This window comes from Helianthus annuus, chromosome 3 (assembly GCF_002127325.2).
Source record: "Helianthus annuus cultivar XRQ/B chromosome 3, HanXRQr2.0-SUNRISE, whole genome shotgun sequence".
In the NCBI taxonomy this organism is placed as follows: Eukaryota; Viridiplantae; Streptophyta; class Magnoliopsida; order Asterales; family Asteraceae; genus Helianthus; species Helianthus annuus.
In genome coordinates this window covers 49,334,215-49,353,170 of record NC_035435.2, presented here as the reverse complement: position 1 = coordinate 49,353,170, position 18,956 = coordinate 49,334,215, and the positions used below count along the sequence as shown (strand labels likewise).

General features: G+C 34.2%; 1 protein-coding gene and 2 long non-coding RNA genes across 7 annotated transcripts; all 3 read left to right on the top strand.

Moving 5' to 3' along the window:
- Nucleotides 1-3,312: 3,312 nt before the first annotated feature.
- LOC110929012 lies at nucleotides 3,313-7,268 on the top strand. Of its 5 annotated transcripts, none has more exons than XR_002586783.2 (9): nucleotides 3,313-3,614; nucleotides 3,726-3,781; nucleotides 3,928-4,042; nucleotides 4,180-4,535; nucleotides 4,753-4,793; nucleotides 4,869-5,003; nucleotides 5,528-5,708; nucleotides 6,087-6,452; nucleotides 6,679-7,268. It is a non-coding gene; the product is annotated as an uncharacterized LOC110929012 (long non-coding RNA). The 5 variants fall into 5 exon arrangements; XR_002586782.2 differs by having other exon boundaries at nucleotides 3,706-3,781; XR_002586781.2 differs by having other exon boundaries at nucleotides 3,313-3,781; nucleotides 6,679-6,802; nucleotides 6,904-7,268.
- A 1,921-nt stretch (nucleotides 7,269-9,189) lies between these two features.
- LOC110929011 lies at nucleotides 9,190-11,798 on the top strand. Its single transcript, XR_002586778.2, has 6 exons — nucleotides 9,190-9,428; nucleotides 9,501-9,720; nucleotides 9,933-10,183; nucleotides 10,337-10,429; nucleotides 11,122-11,252; nucleotides 11,335-11,798. It is a non-coding gene; the product is annotated as an uncharacterized LOC110929011 (long non-coding RNA).
- A 5,931-nt stretch (nucleotides 11,799-17,729) lies between these two features.
- Nucleotides 17,730-18,686, top strand: LOC110933593. Its single transcript, XM_022176809.1, has 2 exons — nucleotides 17,730-17,924; nucleotides 18,024-18,686. Exons 1-2 carry the CDS (start codon nucleotides 17,730-17,732, stop codon nucleotides 18,684-18,686), a joined length of 858 nt encoding a protein of 285 aa, XP_022032501.1.
- The last annotated feature ends 270 nt before the right edge of the window (nucleotides 18,687-18,956 follow it).

Here is an 18,956-nt window from a genome sequence, read left to right as displayed (position 1 = left end):
GTGTTACCACCGGCTTGTCCACTCGACGTCCCAGTTTCCTTGCCTATAGAGTTCAACCACGAATCGTTTAGAACTCCTTTCTTAACATTACACACATAATTCGCCAAAACATATAAGTATGCGTTTTTACATCAAATTTTCAACATTAGGCTTTCTTTTAGGCATTTCTACAAACACCTAAAGGGCATGATTTCTGGAAGTTTAAAATCAAGCTCGTGACTAATTATGTAACCAAAATTAATCACCCATTAAGCATGTTCATGTCAATTTTTCATTTTACATTCAGAAATCACTTAATAGAACTCGAATTACACTAAAATAACAATCATAATCCTAGTGTTTAACATACTTCTACATAACCCACTTAACACCTTCATTGGTGATTATGCGTTTCACAATTAATAAGCAAAATTTCAACAAGTAATTGACTAGGGTTTATTCCTAGTCACAATTTCATTCCAAATCTATTCAAACAACAATCATGCAACACAAATTTTGAATTTTTTAAGTATTCATCCAGAATTTTTGATGGAATTATTCAATGAATTTTACATATCTTACGATCCCTTTACTGAGGAGATCACTATTCTATGCTTGGATTTCGATTTCGAACGGAGTTTGGCCTTCAATGTGGTCAATTCTTGATAATTAGGGTTTGAGCTTGGGGAGCCTCTCCTGGCTCTGTGTTTGTGCGCGACCAGAACACACCGAGTGTGTGTTTTGGTGTGTTAATTTTTTTTGTTTTGTTAAAACTAATTAGCACATGTTCCACTTTGGTCCCTTATCTTTACTTGAGTTACCCAAAAGGGTTTTTAACCAAGTTCCTTTGTAACAACTAGACTTATGACTAACTAGGTCATTTATTCCTAGTTAGTTTATTTTTGTTTACTTTATACTTTATAATTTTAATATAAAGTTTCATATTTTCGGGGTGTTACAGTATATGTGATATACAACCTAGAAACACCATAATAACAATATTAATGCACAAAAGTGAACAGCAAAATCCACACACAAAAAATAGTTAAAACAAGCAAATTACGCACAAAATTGTACCTGAAAAGTATAGTCAAAAGTTCTCGTCCGTGTCACGTAGCTGCCTACCCTATCTTATCTATATTATGAATTCCGTATCACAATACACACAGTTACTTTCGGGGGCCACACCATCAACTTGAACCCAGGGATGACCTGTAAAAATGCCTGAATTCGGTTAAATGGATAACTAAATAGGAATAATTTATGTGCAAATTCAGGATAAAATCAATTAAATGTACACCACGTAAAGTGTCCGGTTGCGTATAATTCCGGATTTTTCAACCATCCGAGTGGGGTTTATTTACTTTATTCATGTTGGCAACGGTTACAACAGATGGACTTTTCCAACACCTTTTACATACGTAAAGAAAAAATAGCTACAACATTTTCACTTACGCCATCAAAAAGTTAACTCGATAGAAATTCTACACATGAACATTATCCTACAAAAACTAGTAAGATGAGTTGGAGAACATCTCACATTATCCTACAAGGATTATTAATATGAGTTGGTGCAAAATAAATCATGAAAAAAAAAATCGAACAAACACATATACATCAAATCACACATGTAAACAACTATATCGTTGTTTTACGGTTTCAGGTCTGATTTTAGTTGATACACAACCATTTCACCAATTATGTTATTCCAGTATCTCGTTGGCATCTTCTTCGTCTCCTTCATCCCATCCTCCCTCCACCACCTCCGGCTGTTCGTTAAACAAAACACCTGCAACAGATTAACAGAATTGGAAAAGTGATTAAAAAAACCTGCTCGATAGACTACTAAACAAAACCCTAGATCGCCACTCTGTTAAGATGAAGATATCTATAATCCTTAAAACTAAAAATCAAAACTATTAAGAGTATCGGTAGCTTACAATCACAATTGGAGATGAAGATACCTGGGGTTGACAACCGTTAACTCAAAATGAAATTTGGATTTTATGTTTTAAACACAAAAGTTGTACACAATCGTTCAGATTCAAAACTACAATCAACGAAACGTCACATGAACCCTAACTGTCAGAAAACCGCAATACGATTGAAGTATTTGCATACCTGGAAGAGATTGGAGATCGTCGGAGCAGCAGTAAGGCAGCCGAAGAACAGACTAACGGATGATTCAGATTTGAGGACTGATGAAGAGAAGACGAAATAGGTGAAGCCAGTTGGCTTTTGAATTCTCTAAGTAAACATAAACATTTTATAAGCCATAATAATGGAAACGTATTCATAATTTTAGAGAAGATTTCAACTGATTGAGAATTGATTGGCCTTTCCATATTAAAGAATTTAACAAAATGGTGAAGGGATGAGGAAAAGGGTTTGCCGCTCAAATCTTAATTCTCTGCATCAAGAGCAATGCCACATCATAGTCAATGTTATTTTGCTTTAATAATACATATATATATATATATATAGGATTAGGTTTAAGAGTGAACACTAGAGTAGCTTGTGAACTGAGTGAACTAATCCTGGCCATACACGTGTGTAGATCAATGGCCAGGATTTGATGTTGAAATACACTAGTGTATTTTACGATTTGATGATGAGATCCTTGCCATACACGGGTGTAGATCAATGGCCAGGATTTGTTCACTCAGTTCGAAAATACATTAGTGTTCACTCTAAAACCCCCACCCTATATATGCATATATATATATATATATGTATGTATGTATATAATATATAGGGGATCGCTAAAATGAAAACCACCTCCAGTTGTAAGAACCATGAGAACTTTTTGATCCGGGGCGAGTTGGACCAAATTTTTTTTCATAAACGTAGATGCGTGTACTATAAACACATTTGTAAAAAAAATATCATGAGTGTAGTTTTGAGCACCACAAGTTTGTGTTTACGGGTACCGTATTTTATTTAAAATTTATGGTACCCGTAAACACAAACTTGTGGTGCTCAAAACTACACACACGACATCTTTTTTGAATTTTTTTTTTACAAATGTGTTTATAATACACGCATCTACGTTTATGAATAAAATTTTTGGTCCAACTTGCCCCATACGGTGTAGTTCTCATGGTTCTTACAACTGAGGTGGTTTTCATTTTAGCGGTCCCCTATCTATATCTATATCTATACTATCTATATAAGCATATAGGAAGGATAGAAATGGTCATTTATCATTTTACAACCATTTAAAGCCCATTTACAACCTTTAAAGCATGAAGGTGTTGAAACCTTCTTTTCAACACATGCTGTATAGCCATCTAAATTTTGAGCGGCCATTTTTAGTTCAAAATTTGAATCCCCGCTCATTCTCACTTCCCATACATCCTGACATCCTGTCTATCAGATTAGGGTTTTGAGAGTCATTTCGAAACTTTTCAAAATCGCCGCTTCCCTGCTCCTCTCTATCTCTCTCTCTCTCTCTAGCGATTCAGGAACACATTTCACCAGATCTATGAAGTTTCAACAGATCGATGAACATTCTGACCTCTTGGTTCTGATTTCCGGCTTTTATTGGCGGATCAGGTGTTGGAGGTAGCCAGCCGGTTGATCTTTAGAAAACCTGCACCTGAGAATTTTAAATCTGCGGCCCTCAAACACTAAAGGTAAGATTTGTTGTTGATTGTGGTCTAAAAGTTTGACCGTATTAGGGTTTGTGGTTTATTTTGGTTGTGTATCACTTCAACTGATGTTCAGGGTGTCATTGTGTGGTATAGCGTACGATAATGGGTTTACTTGTGAGGATTTTGATTCTGTTCATCTTTATTACCAGGTTTGGTTTGATTTGATTTAGCATTTTGTTCATTGTGATGTTCAACCCATGAGGGGTTCTCTTATTCACTCTTTCTTTCTCTAACTTTGTCCCAAAAGTTTTTTTTTTTTTTTTTGGTAATGGGTTTTGTTTGTTTGTTTGATTAGGGTTGTGAATGAGATCAATAGCTCAGCAACAAGGAAGAGCAAAGAATGGAAAGATAAGCTGCCAAATGTTGTTTTAAAAGCTGAAGAAATCATGTATTCTAAAGCAAATTCTGAGGTGATTTGATTTCTTATGTGGAAAATATGAAAAGGGATTTGGGATTTTTGGGCACTTTTGGTTTGAAATAGACAGTGAAGAGAATCTGATTTAACTTTTGTATTTTTTTTTCTACTTTTGTTAAATGTTAATTGTAGGCAGAGTATATGGATCTTGAAATCCTATGGGATAGAGCTAATGATGCCATTAACACCATAATTAGGTTGGATGAAAGTACAGATGGTGTTTTCTTGCAGGTACCTTTATTGTTCATTTTTTTCTTGGATGAAAGTACAGAAACTGGTGTTTTCTTAGTTGTTTGTAGAACATCTACTTGCTCTTGATGGGCTAAGGAAAGACTGTCCTTGTTTGAAGCTAACTTGATTGCAGAAGGATCTTTTGATTCTACAATACAATAGCAGCTTTCTTGGATTCACCTAATTATAGTTGTCAATTTTGGAGCATCACAAAGTCACTACGATTTCAAATTGGGGCTGCAGTTCATCAAACCCAGGTGGGCAAATATCTTATTTACCATGATTTCTTGAATTCATAATGGTTTCTTGATTAATGTTGTGATTATGAGTCTTAACTAAATCGGATTTGATATTTCTATACGGTGTTTAAATCAGCGAAAGTGTTTATTTTTTAATCAAAAAATTTGATAGTCCAGTAATTGAGGTCTGGTTATAATTTTAATAGTGTTTTTTCTTTTGCTTTTGCTTTCGCAGAGAGGCTAGGTTTCATAGCAATAATGAGGGTAAATCGAATGGTAGGTTTCTCGGTTCCCCTAATTTGGAACTTCTCCGAGGACTACTAGAAATTAGGATTTGTGTTTATGTTATAGGTTGGCTGCAGGAGCAGACCTCCATTGTTTCAAAAACATAATAGAGCCCAAATGGCAGGTCACGCTCTTTGTGCTGGTGGAATGTGGACTAAGACTTTTTTCAAGTCAAAATCAGACAAATATTGGGTTTACATGGTACTAATTTGAGTATTTTGATCAAAATCTTATTTGGTTGAGCTCTTTTTTATAATATAATCTGGTTATATATGATGTTATTTGGAGATCAGTTTGATAATGGAAATGAGATAAGCAGGGCAATCATTATGTGAGGTTAAGGTAGGAAAAAAATGATCATAGTTAAGAATTTGTATATTTTCTTTTGTGTCAATGTGACATTGTCTATCAATGTTGTTGTGGGGTGGGGGGATACTCGGTTTTGATATGTGTAAAATAAAAAGTTTGATGCTTTTGAATTTCTTTTTCTTGGTGTGGTTACAATTACACTACACTAGACTTAATCTGGAATCAAAAGATCTTTGTTAACTATGCTTTAGTTATAGAGAAAAGGTCATGAGATAAAATTCAGCATGAGTGCATGACATATTTAAAGAAACCTGGTCACGGTGTGTATTGTAGAAAGAAAGAAATATTGTTATAGTTTATTATAGATTTTAACTTTATGGGTAAAAACTTAAACCAATGATCCACGGCTGTTTCAGACACTTCAAACGTCTTTAGATGCTAACTTGGAAAACCTTATGGCCTCGACTAATCAGACTCAGATGAGTTTTGCATCTAGAGAGCATTCACAAAGTAAGCTATCTGCTGCTACACATGTAATCTTAAGTGTTTCTGATGTATGTGATGGCTCCTCCAGCTCAGGTTAAGCACCGATTAAAGGTACAGATAAAAGATACAAGTTATATCTACCAATTAGAATACTTACCGAACTTTACTCTACGTTAGAGGTGGCAAATGGGCGGGTTACAGGTGGGGGTAAAAATAGATAATTTGAATTTAAGTCAAAATGTGTCGTGTAAATACCGCAAACAATTTTTGTATTTTACCTTATCTTCAAATATGATTGAAAATCTATTGTCCTTTAATGATAATCTAATACTTAAAATAAAATACACTTAAGAGGTTTTATGCATTGTGAATCTACTTTGCGTGACTTTTGACCCATTGGATCTGTATTCATTTTCCCTACTTTTATTAAGTTTCCACATTTAACCCATGCAAGGCAAAGCATAATCAACCTTCACTTTATTTGCTCAGTTTAAAAACATATGGAGATGCAAGATAAAAAATAGAGGCATTTTATCATGCAGCTGCGACAGAAGAAGGGTTTGTATCGATTGTTTCTTGACAATGGTGGTGAAATCGCATGTAGCTGCTATTGAATATTGATGTCTGTTTGGTGTGATTTCAAACGGAAGACTTTACGTTGCAAATGCTGGTGATTCACGTGTTGTTTTGGGGCTAGCCGTTAAGGCTACTGGGGAGGTTATTGCAATCCAATTTTTGACTAAACATAGTGCATACATAGAGTCTGTTAGAGAAGAACTTCGTAGTTTGCACCTCTATGACCATCATATTGTAGTTTTGAAAGACAATGTGTGGCATGTGAAGTGCCTCAATTAGGTACATTCTCGCTTTCTTTCATCGTCTTATTATAGCTATTTTTAGAAAACATTTTATTCTTCGATTAGTTTTTTTATTTGATGGCCATTGGGATTAACAAACCTGTATCCCTGGAGTAATCTATATGATTATATAGAATGATTAATGTGGTTTTATTAATTAAAAATATACTTTGGCTGACATTAAACCTTTTGACCCATTTGACTACACGTCTACACCCCATTAGGGACATGTGGTTTGGATGATGACCTCTACCCGCATCAATAACCGAAACGGTTAATGGCGATTTGGTGGCGGACATCAGAGTTTGGTGATGGTAGTCATGACTCCGGCGGTTATTGGGGCTTAAGGTTAGCATGTTCATTTTGCAACTGTTTTCAGATTATTTATAACTTAAATTTTGATCCTCATATTAGCTTTATAATCTATGTATTTGTATCCGTTTTGTCAGTTTACTTAGTTCAAAGGCTTAGTGTCAACTACCGTGAATTTGTATCTGTACCGTCAGTTTATATGAATTGGAGTTAATTATTGCTGCATGAATGTGTATATGCATCCTCTAACGATGAAAGCAGAATGTTGAGAATGCTTCTTAATAATTACGCATAAGCATGGGTAAAGATGGGCTTCCTAATTCAGTGGGTGATGTTCTAAATCTAGGATCATATATGCCTATTCTACCTCGCAATGCTCCAGATATGTTACTCAAGGTGCCTTTTTTTATATTAACAATGTCTTTTTTATTCTTTTAAGGGTGTAACAAGATGACCGACTATTAATTTTTTATATGGATTATTATATGTAGCTTTGTATTCATATTTATCGTATCAATATAATTTATGAAAGTAAATAAATGAACAAAAAGGGTTGATGGGTTAAGCCCAACCATATTTACATGACCTACACCAATTTTGACTTGCTGGTCTTTTGTCAAGAACATGTATTGCTCAAACATATTTGTTTACTGTTTATATTGCTAAAAAGTGTTGTGATATTCATATACTATTTTGCGTTTAGACGATTAAATCGTTCTTACTTGAATATTAATAAAAAATATGCGCGGATAAATAGTTTATTGGTTGACACCATAACCTTTCATACCACATATTAGCAGAAAGGCAGACACGACAAGTGGGTGAAATCGTTCTTACTTATGTAATGTTTTATTTTTTAATATTAATGAATTTATTTTTCTATCTTATTTAATAACTGTTAAAAAAAGTAGATGAATTAAAAAAAAAAACGTAAACTTGATAGGGTAGGATCATTTGTAAACAATAACAACTATAACAAAAAAATTAAATATTTGTAAAATAGTAGAAAATAAATATTTGTAAAATAGTATACTGATGACGTTCTTTAATGACTGAACCAACCCAACAAATAAACAATAAACATTTGTAAAATAATATACAAATAACAAACTAACAAAAGTACTATACAATGCGTTAATACATCAAGAGTATTAGAGAATTAATAAACTGACTAGGAAACGAGTACCACGTTGTAAATTGTCACTGCCATCGTATCGCACGGGTACCCTGCTATACAATATATCACGAGACGACTAATAAACTAACGGTAAATGAGTATCATATCGTAAATCGCCACTCCCGCCGCATCGCGCGGGTAAATGGCTAGTGTGTGTGTGTGTGTGTATATATATATATATATATATGGGTAAGATCAAATAAAAAGTTTATTTTGCCAAAGTAGGATGAGAAGGAATCTTAACCATTCATTTTTCAAATCAGTGGTTAAGATTAAAGTGTAGGAGAAAGGAGTGTAAGGGTATCTTGGGAAAATCCTATTTATGGACTTTCTCTCTCCACATGCAAGGCACATGCATATTCCACCCCTATTTTTTAAACGTTCATAACTTTTTTATACGACATTATTTTTTCATAAAAATTTCACCGTAAAATCGAGCGTCTTTTTATCTTTAATTTGAGACCATATTGCTATATAAAATATGAAGACAAAAAACCCACTAAAATAAGTTGTATTTCTATGTTGTATAACATTTTTTTGTGCTGGATTTTTGTACTATATTTTTGTGCTAAATTTTTTGTGCTGAATTTTTTTGTCTTAATTTTTTTTCTCATTTTTTTGTACTACATTTTTTTGCTGACTTTTTTCGTGCTATATTTTTTTGTACTAGATTTTTTTGTGCTATATTTTTTTGTACTACATTTTTTGTGCTATATTTTTTGTACTAGATTTTTTGTGCTAGATTTTTTTGTACTAGATTTTTTTGTTATATTCTTAAAAAAACAAAAGGGGTGCCACATGTCATTTCCGCTCCTATTTATAAGGACCAAAATGCCCTTCATTTCTACTTATTAGGAGTGCCACATGTCATCATCACAATCCTTCTTAGGCTACTTAGGCAAAATTCACTTTTTAGTGGATCCTTCCCCTATATATATATATATATATATATATATATATATATATATATATATATATATATATATATATATATATATATATATATATATATATATATATATATATATATATATATATATATATATATATATATATATATATACTACTTTAATAAGCATATAGGAAGGACAGGAATGGTCATTTACCATTGTACAAGCATTTAAAGCACATTGTACAAACATCTTAAGCACAAATGTGTTGAAAGTACCTTTTCAACACACACAGAACTCTGTTGGGCGGGATATCTAATTTGTGGACGAGATTTCAAAATTCAAACACCCATTGTCAGATCTTTCTTTTCTTCATCTAATCTACACGCCTCTCTCTCCTTTTCTCTTGCTTTTTCCTCTTTTCACCTAAATCTCAGGCTTTTTCCCTCTTTGTGTTGAACACCGATGATTTGAAGAAATCCCATTCGATTTGCAACTTATGAACACTGATTTGAAGAAATCCCCACCGATTTGCAGGTTTGTTCTCGCACGTGGCACTTTCGGCACCGTCACCTCCTCTCAAATTTCACTTTCGGTACAGTTTCATCCAATTTTGTTTCTTTTTTAAGATTAATCTTACAATTTATCACTAGCTTTCTCTTTTTAGTTTTGGTTACAGCGGCAGTGACAATTAGGGTGTTAAGATCTAGGGTTCCGACAAAAACGGAGATGGTTACCGCTAGATTTCATATTCTGGTGGCGATGACTAGATTATTGGTGAGGTTTGGTTGGAAGTCGCGACTGCATGCTCAATTTAGGAAAACAAGGGTTTGGTAAGTAGAGATTCCGGAGATATATGGCATAAACAAGCTTTCTATAACAACAAGGTAAGAACCAACACCAGTAAATCATTTATTTTCTTCAATTTCAGGTAAAATAGGGGACTTTGGTTGCTGTTTTTTTTCAGAAGTAGAAGGCGGAGGTGCTGCTAGGCCCAACTGTACAAGATTTGATATTTAAAAATGTATATAACACCGTTTCTATGGGCAAATGAGTCTGGCCTTGGAAAGTAAGACATTTATGTTTGTTATTTTTACAGGAGATGTTGATAATTTATGGGAGATTGAGAAATTGAGATGAGGATTGATGAAAACTCACACAATTGCTCATGGGTTTATCATGTGCAAAGGTGTTAATCATTCATATCATATTTTGTTTCAGACACGTATCTAATTCATCGTTTGTGTTCTTTATTTTTAGGGGTTTCTATAATTTGTCAGAGCTACTAGACATAAATATGGATTCTGCCCAGTGACAACGTTTTAGGTTCATGAATATTTTAGGCCTAAGGTGATACACATTGCTACATTAATTCCGTTTTCTCATGATTAATAATACCATAGTTGCACAATGAACTGCTTTACAATACACTGTTCAAACTGTTGTTATTTTTCACTAGCTTTGTGATAAGTATTGACTTAAGTTTATGGCTTGTGGTTTTAGGTAATGTTGAAGTTGGGTGATATACATAAAAACAAATTTCATACAAGATAAAACAAGGGGAAGCTTTGTCTCTTGTGTCCTGCCTAAAAAGAGGTAGAATCTCATATCTAAATAGCATATGTTACTGTAAAAGGAGGTTTTCTAGAGAGTTTAATTAATGTGTTGCATGATTGGCTTGAATTAATAGAGGTTTCAGTTAAAAAGAAGCAGGTCGAATGCCTTTTCACTTAAAAAGAAGCGGGTCGAATACTTTTTTGCTTAAAAAGAAACGGGTCGAATGCTTTACCGCTAAAAAAGTGGGTAGAAACCTTTTTTGCTTAAAAAGAAACGGGTCGAATGCTTTTTTCGCTTAAGAAGAAGCGGGTCGAATGCTTTCTTGCTTAAAAAGAAACAGGTCGAATGCCTTTTCGCTTATAAAGAAGCAGGTTGAATGCTTTTTCACTTAAAAAGAAGCGGGTCGAATGCTTTTTTGATTAAAAAGATACAGGTCGAATGCTTTTTCACTTAAAAAAACAAACGGGTCGAATGTTCTTTCACTTAAAAAGAAGCTCAAATGCTTTTTCAAATGTATAAAATATGTAGGTTTTTAGATTATTATTTAAATAATGTAACCTTTGTCATACTACCTATATGAACAAGAAAGTTGAATTATCTGACAAAATGCCTCTTGGGTAAAACCCGACCCATTTTGACCCATCATCATCCAACCCACATACCTGCCTATTTTCCCATTTCAAGATTTCTTGGTTCATCAACATCTGTACTTTTGCAATCGGTTTTTGCAGGCAGAAGTGAATTATCTCGGGCAACTTTTGCACCCGAATCTCATACAATTGATCGGGTTTGGAGGACAAACAACGGCTTTTAGTGTACGAATTCATGCCTTGTGGGAGCTTGGAAAGTCACTTATTTAGGAGTGAGTTTGTTATATTTCAATATCTCTGGATCTACTTACAAACAATACAAAGTTATCATATTTTTGTATGATTGATATTTAGGAGGATCTTATTTTCAACCATTATTGTGGAGTCTTTGGTTAAAGGTTGCTCTCTAGGAGCTGCTAAAGGACTTGCTTTTCTTCATGGTGCGAAAGCAAAAGTGATTTATCGCGATTGCAAGACTTCTAATGTGTTGCTAGATTCGGTATGTTGTGTTGCTATGAAATTTTATAGAAAATTGCACAAAATAAAGTGCAAAATCTGAAGGCAACAGAGGTGGATATGGAAATCTACGGCCGTGATGCAATAGGATTCCGGCAGGTATTTGGGTGACCAGAGTATGACGTTCTAGCCTTTCCCAATGATATATAAGTTCTGTTCAGATTTTACTTTATTTGAAATCTTGGGGCTTCCATTTTAAGTTTTTCCTAATTTTATAATTCTGGAGGATACGTAACTTGCATTTTGTAGGGTGGATTTTGGATTAGACTTTGTTTGGTTCAAAAACTGAATTGTTTTGTTTTTATCTGTGTTAATTGTTTGGTGCTTAAAACCTACTGGATTTGTATCAGTTGAGTTTTGACTTTTAAGTCATGAAAGAGTTTTTGAACATACTGGATTTGTTGTTTGGGTTGAGACGTTGAAATCGAGATTGGGCGAATTTCGTTTGTTTACTTCAACCAATAAAAACTCAATATTATAATTAAAGGTCAAGATCTATTTGTTCAGTATGGTATTCTTAGTTCCTTTTACTCCACTTTCTTTGCGAGGTAGCATTGGTTAGGTTGACCATATTTGGGCATGTCTCATGTGGCAATTTCAACCTATTTGTTTACGTGTAGATTAATTTATTATGTTTACTGCCAATTGTTTCCTCAGATCTCCCCCTTAAAGAAATGGGATTTCCTAAGTTTTTACAAGTTTATAATTGGTTAAATGAGTGCCGCTAAATATTTAGGTAAGTATTTTATTCATTGGTTGAAACGCGTGTTTAAGTCCGACCTTTTTAGTTGTCCAGCTTGCTTTAAACATGAGTCTTTAATCCTTTTGACCCGTTTCCCTTTTAATCTACTTTTTTTAGTTGTAAGTGGTGACCCATTAGAGATAAAATATAACCTGAAATGACCCATTCGTAAGTATTGAACCAAATTGCTATTTAAGTTGTTAATCTACAGTTGTCTGAATGGACTTATATGCGTTACCACTTGCATACACTGGTGTACGTAGCTTTTAAGCTTGAGGCATCATTTTTACCCCAGTTACTTACTACTGAATGTCTGAACGGTTTGATTTGGATTTGGTTTCATGTCAAACGGGTCAAATAACTGAAATATAGCTAAAACGGGTCTATGTCATATGGATTGGAAAACGGCCAAAGTCTGTTTATAATGCGTTCAACCTTCCAAGTTGTTTTTATTGAGTGTTCTGTAATCACATATATAATACACTAATTATTTACATAAGATTTCACAAGGAAGTGTTTTGCGGGTCCACTAAAACCGACCTACAATATATATCCCGCTGAAACCTGGGCACATTACTACAGAGTTAAACCACCTTAGTTGACACATAATTTTATGATGGTTAGCCACATATTCAAAATCAAAAGAATTTCATAAGTTAGTCATGTGTAACCCAACTAAACCACACATTTGAAAACAAGGAACGTTACAATCTTTGTATTGTCTTCCCATTTTGTATTGTTTTAAATTAAATTAAATATATTTAATTAGAATCAACGAAAAATGACACTATCGAAAATCTAACAGAAAACGAGTACAATGATGTAATATGTCCACTCTGCCAATGACACTTATACATTTAGTAACTTGCTCAACAATTGTTTTTGGTTTTGGTGATAACTGGATGAGTGTTTGGGGAATGGTTTAGGCTGATATGTAGATGTACATAACAATTTTAATAATAAATTAATTAAAAATACAAAACTCTAAATCTAATAATATAAGTTGGAGATACAAGAAAATCATATACATAGAGAAAATGATTCATGGAACTGTGATAAGTGGGTTGAAGACAGTATGGATGAGCTCGATACCAATCGGTACCGAAATTCATAAAAAACGGGTACCGAAATTTTGGCATACACGAGAAGTAAAAAAATTACTCACAGATGTGTTTGTATAGAATTTATTTTATATCATAAAATCATAGATGCGTTTGTACAAGATTTTGTTTGTTTCCTATATAGAAGAGCTATACAGTATCATGGGCGAAACTTCATTGGGGAAATGGGTGTCCCCTTTTCTCTTTGTAGTATTTATTTTACCAAAATTTTAAAAATTTTATTTTGTAGTGTAACATATTGGATTACGAGAGTACTTTAACCGAAAATTTAGATTTTAGTTATGACCCACCTAAACCGAACCTTCTCATGCACACCCTTAGAATTACTAACAAGTGTTGTGTTTTCCGTTGCATCGCGAATTTGGTTTTGGTTATGGCTCAAAACCGAACTGCCCCGTACATAGCCATAAACTTACCAACCTAAGTGATATGTTTCCCGCCGCATCGCGCGGGTAAACGACTAGTATAGATATATATATATATATATATATATATATATATATATATAGCAGAAGGATCCGTTAGTAACCACCTTTTATTGGGAGAACCGCGAGAACCAATGTGAACACAACTAAAAATATCTAAAAAACACACAAAAAAAATTTAATATTTTTTAGCTAAAAATCGCTAATTGTCGTTAACAAATTTTTTTTTTTATTTTTTTAAAGAAAACTTTTTTTTGCCTACTAAAAGTAGCGCTTTTTAGCTAAAAAAAATTTGTGTGTTTTTTAGAGTTTCTTTTTTTTTTTTTTTGTTTTTTGGGGGTTTAGTTTTTAGCATTTTAGCTTGGGTGGGGGGGGGTTAGGTTTTTGCGGGGGAGGGGTGTAGGATTAAGTTTTTTTTTTTTTTTGGGTGGGGGGGGGGTGGGTGTGGGGGGTTAGGTTTTTTTAGGTTTGTTCATATTGGTTCTCATGATTCTCACAATAAATAATATGGTTATCAAATGAACCTTACCCTATATATATACAGATAGAGGATCCTGTACATTAATCTAGAAGTGTGAGAAGTGTATTATAACACTATATATAACACTATATAACACCATATAAACACCGGGTAATACTATTTTGTCTCATAGCATGTCTATGATAGATGTATAGTGTTATATATTGTTATATAGTGTTATATAGTGTTACATAGTGTTATATGGTGTTACATAATGTTATACGGTATTTATATGGTGTTAAATAGTGTTATAATATACTTCTCACACTTCTGGATTAATGTATAGGATCCCTACCCTATATATACATATATATATATATATATATATATATAGGCTAATTATAATGAGAAAACTCAATCCAGTTGACTAAACCCTGAAAACTCTAATATGTGGCTAGGATTGATCCACGTTTAAATTGTTATTTGAAAGAAGAAGGGCATGATAGTAATTTTCTATGTTTCATTTTTGACATGTATTGATGGGGTTGGTGATGTCTGCACACGCAGACTTTCTCCTAGTTTCCAACCTTCCTTCTTGTCATGCTTTTTCATTAATGCATATAGTACTTTGTAGACTTTCATCTTCTCTCACTTCTTACTCTCACAACCTTCCAATATCATATCTCATTGCCCATCTCATCAGCTTTTTCATTTCATTTATTCACACCATAGAGAATGTGTTAAAGAGAGAATCCTTACTCACCATTGAAGAGATTTTGCATTTAACATGGCTGATTCGAACAGCCAACAACATCGAACTGTTGCCGGCGGTACGGAGTTACCCAACCTCAATGATGATCCCGGTTCTCCCTTAAATGTTGTCCCACATAATCTTTCACTTCATTTTGCATTTAATGAAGATGAAGACGCTTTGGGTGAGGGTAGAGTTTCACCAGATCCTGAACCTATTTCTTCAGAGATTCCACGTGAGTGATTTTATTTTCTGTTTCATTAAATGTACAGCTTTAAATGCTTGTGTAGATTTTCGTTCGATTCATTTTGGTTCCTTTCTTTTTTCTGTTGTGTAAATTAAGGATTTCTTTGTTTAGATGTACATTGGATTCTTGTTGCTTATATATTTTTTTTTATGTGTAGCCTCACTTCTGAATCAAAATGGACCAAATGATGATGAAGATGGTGTTCAAGATTGTACTTTTACTCAGTTGCTATCCACAGGTCATTGTTTTATGTGAAACCATGAATTTTTATCTATAGTTTTATTGTAACACCCCATTTTTTTTAATGTTTGTAGTTTATTATTATTATTACTATTATTATTATTATTATTATTATTATTATTATTATTATTATTATTATTATTATTATTATTATTATTATTATTATTATTATTATTATTATAAACAGATGATGTTTTGGGTAGTTTGGTTGAAAATGTGGTATTTTTTTTCAAGGTAAAAACAAGTGTAACCATTTTTTTTAGGAAACAAGCTTTTAGAAAACATGTCGTTACACTTGTATTAAGTTTTTATATTTTTTGGAAACAAAGGACTTGAACTTGGTACTATGGTTAGGTTATATATGATAGTATGTATTGAAAAGGTGACACTATCGCATACCATAATAATAATTTAGTAAGGATACGTTAACAAAGTATGACATATGGTCACCATAAAAAAAATGCAATAGCATCTACACTTTTTGGCGTCATCAATAAAATGTACTTCCACGTTTTATTTGAATTTTTTGGAAAACGTGTTAATGTTGTATTTTTGGAAACTACAGTATCAGTTTGTTAGGTTTCATGTTACAAGTAAATTTGTTTTTTAACCTATACGTGTTATAATTTATTAAACAATACATTTTTTCTAGGTGTTCATGCGGACGAGGAATTTTATGTTCACCACACACCCAATGGGACTAGAATGTGGTGTCCTAATGTTCCTATTGTTTTAAAGCCTGTTGTTGGTTCTGTTTATGAAACGTGGAAGGATGTGTTCAGTATGTACAAGGACTATGCTGTGTATTTTGGGTTTTCTATTCGTAAGGGGCAAACCAAGAGATGGAAGGGGGTTGTCACTCACCAGTACATAAGGTGTACTAAATATTTAAAACCACAGATTAAGCGTAAAACTGATACTTTAGAGCATACAAGCTTGACTATTAGGCAAAGTAATTTCACAGTGACAGATTGCAAGGCTAGTATACTGGTTAAGTTTTGTGAGGGCAGCTCTACGTGCACAGTGGTAGGGTTCAATGAGCACCATAATCATCCGTTTGTTGAGCGTTTCAATCGTGACCTAAGTAGGATTTCAAGGAAACTACCATTTGCATCCAAACAGTTTATCCATAACATGAGTTTGAACAGAATTGGTCCGATTGTTTCTCACAGAGTTTTAGTGTCCCTGATGGGTGGACATCACAATGTACGTGGCACGCCAACTGATTTTAAGAACTGGAGCCAGTCGGTTAGGCTTTATATTGGCGATCGTGATGCGCAACTTGTTATAGATCGTCTCAAAGAAAGATCTGAGAGCTTACCAGACTTTTACTATGAGTTTGTTGTTGAGAAAAGGCAATTGAGATTGATTTTTTGGGCAGACGAAATTTCCAAGATAAACTACGAGCTGTTTGGGGATGTGTTAGCTTTTGATGCGACTTATCACACTAACAAGTAAGGTTTTGGATAGTTGCACTTTTTTTCCCTTTAACATATTATTAACTTTTGTTTTTTTTCTTTGTCGCACAGGTACAACATGATTTTTGTTCCTTTCACAGGCGTTGATAATCATAAACAATGTGTGACATTCGGTGCTGGCTTGTTATTCAATGAAACCACTGAGTCTTACAAGTGGTTACTTGAATCATTTCTGAAGGCACACAAGAAGCAACCAAAGTTAGTTCTGACGGACCAGGATCCTTCAATGAAAGCTGCCATTTCAGAGGTTTTCACAGACTCTCGGCACCGCCTTTGCATGTGGCATATTATGAAGAAACTTCCCACCAAGGTTTTATTAATTTATGAATCTATTTTGAGAATTTTTTTTTTTGTTTCATTTATTTTAACAGTTTTTGTGTTTTCATATGTATAGATTGCTGGAGACCTGTTACAAAACTCTGAGCTAAGAGCATTGATGCATCGTTTGGTGTGGAGTATTCACATGAAGCCATCTACATTTGAGACGCGTTGGCAACTTTTGATGGAGGAATATGGGTTACAAGATCACGACTGGTTGAATGACATGTACTCAGTTAGGGACCAATGGGTACCTGCCTACTTCCGTGACATTCCAATGTGTTGTCTGATGAAGACTACATCAAGATGTGAAAGCTCTAACTCAAGCTTCAAGGTCAACTCTTCTAGCGCTAACACACTAGTTCAGTTCATGCTATGTTACGAAACTAGGATAGACAATCAGCGTTACAGGCAACGTGTTGCATAGTTTAAAACTTCATCTAGTGTATTCATGGACAGTACTGACCTAGCTATTGAGAAGCATGCTTTTGAGTTGTATACACATGCAATTTCTACAGAAGTAAGAAAAGAGATATACAAGGGGAAGCTGTTTTGTTACATTGTAAACACGGAGGATTGGGATGATGGTTGTGTTTACTATGTGAATCAATTGGACAAACGTAACAATGCAACCAACACATTCACGGTAACTTTGCTGTATCCTTATAGTTGCATTTTTTGTTTTAAGCTATTCATTATGCTTTTTTTCATAGAAGCTTAATTATGTGTTTTGGTGTTTTTATAGGTTATACTTGAGTTGAGTAACCAGTCGGTATCCTGTTCATGCAACAACTTCATCCGTATTGGATATCTGTGTAGGCACATTTTTTGTGTTTACCGGGTAAACAATATTGAAAGAATCCCGGCCCAGTATGTTGTTAAGCGTTGGTCTAGGGACGTGCTTCCTAAAAGTTTATTTTCTATTGAGAGTCGATATGGCGTTGACACTCGTCCACAAGCTGCTGCGAGAAGTCAGATTCTTGAGATCGTAACTGAATGTGTGGACGCATTAAGAAGCGATGTTGGAGGACTTTCCTCTTTCGCTGAGCAGATAAAGGAACTGAAATGCAAGTTACTAAATGGAGGACCAGTTGATGACAAAGCCAACAATGATAACTATGCTGCTGTTGAAGAATTGCTTGGTGTTTCTTTAGATGGGGACGTAACTCTCGACAATCCAGACGGGATCAGGAACAAAGGACGCGGCAAACGCCGACGATTGTCTAGAGCACCTCAGGATGGAACGAGCAACTCTGCTGTCAAACCTCCCAAAACACCCAGGCTTTGCCGAACCTGTATGAAGTACGTGACTGGGCATGATTCAAGAAATTGCAAGAAAATGAAGAACAAGAACAAATCGGGTAACGAGGACGAGGACTCAAGCTCTGCGAGTCAGGAGTCCACTTGATTTGGTATTTTTATGTTGATGTGTGTGATGTGCGTGTTTTGAAAACTTTTATGACGCCAGCTTTTTGGTCTCCATTTTAGTGGAGCGCAAGTAAACTTTGATCACCCCTTTTGGACATGCACATGTTTGCATGTGTAGATTATCTGAAAATCGATGCACATGCATATGTTTGCATGTTAGGATGTATGTGGGTTTGGTATGTCGTATGGTTTTAAGTTTAATGACTATGGTTTAACTGATCAGTTGCATTATGAAATGATATCCCTAATG

What these genes read in the sequence shown, in the direction of transcription:
- LOC110933593 (XM_022176809.1), top strand. Translation starts at nt 17,730, where the DNA reads ATGGACAGTACTGACCTAGCTATTGAGAAGCATGCTTTTGAGTTGTAT. An exon ending in ATGCAACCAACACATTCACG is followed by an intron (nt 17,925 to 18,023) that starts GTAACTTTGCTG and finishes GTGTTTTTATAG; the next exon opens with GTTATACTTGAGTTGAGTAA.